Raw genomic sequence first — 3450 nt, 5'->3', positions numbered from 1 at the left:
CTATTATATCGATGATATATATATATATATATATATATATATATATATATATATAGAGTTAAAGTAATCACCGATAAAAATTATAATACACGATCTTTTCAATTTCTTCGTTTATATTTATCTTTCTCCTTGGAAAAAGGCGCGGAATCGTACTACGCTGATAAATAAGTTTTTTTTCTTCCTTTTCTTCTTCCTCTTCTTCCTTTTACGAGAGAAAGAAAGAGATAGATAAAGATAGATAGATAGAGAGAAAAAGAGAAAGAGAGAGAGAGAGAGAGGGAGAGAAAGAAAGAGAGAGAGCACTAGAAGTTATTCTTAGACTGTGTAATTTTCTCTTTTTCTTTCTTTATTACTCCCTCGAACGCGTCGTATTCTGACTACATCTAAAAGGGAGAGGGTAACAAATTCGAGGGAATCCAATTGCTTTTCTATCTTATTCTAATCGTTCTTCTATGTTTAATCTGTAATATCTTTCTATTTCTTTTTCTTTTTCTTCTTTCTTTCTCTCTCTTTCTCTTTCTCTCTCTCTCTCTCTCTTTCTCTCTCTCTCTCTCTCTCTCTCTCTCTCTCTTTCGGTCACTCGAGTATTTTTTCTTTTTTCTTTTTTTTTTTCCCTACAATGTAGAAAATCCAATGAAAATAACCAGTTTCCACGAATAAAAGACTTGAAATGTGAAGGAAGAATGATGAAAATGTTTGGAATCTTCTCTTCTCTCGACTCTTCGATACGCGCAAGCAAGTGAAAAATCCACTGCTACCCACCGGTTATCGTTTCCAGTGTCACCGAGTCACTAACCCTAACCTCAAAACTGTACTCTAGGCTCACCCTCCTTCGCGAGTCAGCGACAGCAATAAAAACTATCGATTGAGCTCGCCGCTCGAAAAACTAACATGATGCCTAGCGCCATCTTGCCTTCTCTCTCGCGCGCGCCTTGATATCGACAAGATGGCGCTAGTTACTAACGACAGCGGGACATTTGAATTTCGTATTAACGTTTGACTGATATCGTCATACCATAGTGATACATTTTAAATATTATATTTTCTTTTATAAACATTACAGACTTTGATTATGGTTAATTGTGTAAAATATTTGACCTGCAAATAAAAAGAAATAATCTGTTTTTCTCATTAGTTATATATACATACATATATATATATATATATATATGCATTTAATTAAACAATTGTTTAGCTTTAGCTTAAAAAATTTAAGAGCATGAAAGCTTTTATACGATAACTAATTAGATATAGTAGATAGATAATTAGTTATAGTATATCACACTGTAGACGTTAATTTATCTTTAACTACGGACACGAGCTTTTTTAATTTCGTAGGATCGGGACTATAAGCCCACATAATACACTGCGTATGTTCTTTAGTCGGTAAACTCTGAAGATCTCCGTCGGTTTGAAACCAAGAAATATCCTTTTCTTCTTTCATATGATCCACAAATTCTCGAAGAAATTTGTTTCTTTTTCTATCCCACGTTAAATCGGATTGTGGGACTTGTACCGTTCTCAATTTCTTATAATCTCCATCTACTCCTTCGTATGCCCTATATGCAAAGCAGAAAATAATAAATGATCCAATTAAATTCACAATTCTTTTATAAGACATTAACGACTTACTTTAAAATCCCTTTATCCTCGATATCGTATTTTTTAACGAGTGGTTCGAAAGCTCGTATAATGTCGATCGATAAATAATTAAAATTATCTTTCGATCTGTCATTTACATTATAGTCGGTAATCCAATCCTCGAATACTTGAACAGCTTCCTTCATATTCTCGATTTTTTTTATATCCTTCGTACACGATATTACTCTTTCGGCTCTCCTCACCAAACCAGCAATGGCATGATACTGATAACTCAAGTCTCGTCCTTCAAGAGATTTGATACTTTGCAAAGCTTTTTCTTTATCCTTAAAACTAAGACCACTATCTTCTTTTTTTTCTTCTTCCACATCAGAGGATAACTTGGCAACTTTTCTATCGGGTTCGCTAGACTCGCTTTCGCTGCTCGATGTGTTCTTGTCATGGCTTCTCTTGTTCGTCTTCTTCGTGATTTCTTCTTCAACTTCCATATCGACGTCATCTATAATACCGATTTTCGATGCAACTTCTGCCATCAACTTTTTCAACTTTGTCGGATCCGGACTGTATCCTAACATGATGCATCGAACGTGTTCCTTCGTTGGAAGTCCTCTTAAATCACCAATATCTGTCTCATACCATTGTATATTCCTTTCTTTGATGTTAGCAACTATATCCTTTAATCTACGATTCCTTTCGATGTCCCATGTTATCCTGTTATTTTGTAACTTTGAAGTACGTAAATTTTTGTAATCTCCTTTTTCCTTTCTGTAAGCGCTACGATATAAAAATCCAAAAAAAAAGAAAAAGAAAAATTATTAAGAAATAGATCGAATATTATTTTTCGACATCAGACAGGTTAAAAACTTACACGTAAAAATCATCGTCGATCAGATCATATCTCTTGGCAAGTGATCTATAAGCCTTGATCGTGTCGATCGGTAAATATGCAAGATTTTCCTTTCCACGATTATTTTCTTTATAATCGGTCAACCAATTTTCGAATACTTTCAAAGCATCTCGCAAATTCGAAAGTTTCTCCTCGTCCTTCGTTATTTGTAATGTTCTCTTAACGCGACTTACAAAGCTGGTTATGACGTGATATTGATAACTTATATCACGACCATCAAGAAATTTCAATGTATCCAAAGCCTTCTGCTTATCCTTGAAACCCATCGATCCTTCTTCTACTTCGGAAGATTTCGTCTTACCCATGATGACAAATCAAACGTATTTATACTGAAATGAATATTTAATTTTGACAAAATTATTCAATGACGCAGAAAAAGATTCACGAGTCATCTATATTCATTTGTATAAAGAATGGGATGAGCCAAAAAATGACTCATTCTAAGTACTTGAAATATTAATTTGCGTATGACTTTATGAATATTGCAAAATCTATTACGTCTAAGTAAACACGTATTGTAAAAGTTTAAGAATATTTGATATTTTTAATAGAATTATACGAACGATATTTAGATAACGAATACGAATAAACAGGGAACGTAACGGTTTTATCGATGATAATTATGGAAATAAAAAAGTTGTGGCGTAAGAAACTTATCTAAAAAATATTTTCAGGGCAAAAGTATAATTTTTCTTTTTTTTTTTTTTGTAAACATATAGGTATATTTACATTAGCGAAAGTGTGTTCTACAATTACTCAATTAGAGTAAACTTACCAAGTTTACGATTAACAATAAATTACACTCCTCAACTAAAATAGATTCGCCGCTAAATCGATGACGATATCACTCTAACGAATTCCACTATCGGAATGTACGATTCCACGCATTTTGTCTTCAGAGTGACAGTTGCGAACCCATCACCGTTTAGCTTAAGTCACCGACT

General features: G+C 33.4%; 1 protein-coding gene across 1 annotated transcript; it reads right to left on the bottom strand.

The window, feature by feature from the left end:
- Window positions 1-1023: 1023 nt before the first annotated feature.
- LOC124423826 lies at window positions 1024-3439 on the bottom strand. The gene is made up of 4 exons (XM_046962070.1): window positions 3282-3439; window positions 2468-2835; window positions 1633-2373; window positions 1024-1559 (listed from the first exon to the last, which is right to left on the bottom strand). The coding sequence occupies exons 2-4, from the start codon at window positions 2809-2811 to the stop codon at window positions 1280-1282; spliced, it is 1365 nt and encodes a 454-aa protein (XP_046818026.1). The 5' UTR covers window positions 2812-2835; window positions 3282-3439; the 3' UTR covers window positions 1024-1279.
- Window positions 3440-3450: the final 11 nt, after the last annotated feature.

This window comes from Vespa crabro, chromosome 4 (assembly GCF_910589235.1).
Source record: "Vespa crabro chromosome 4, iyVesCrab1.2, whole genome shotgun sequence".
NCBI lineage: Eukaryota > Metazoa > Arthropoda > Insecta > Hymenoptera > Vespidae > Vespa > Vespa crabro.
The sequence above is the reverse complement of the archived record's forward strand: the minus strand, read 5'-3'. Positions and strand labels throughout refer to the sequence as shown.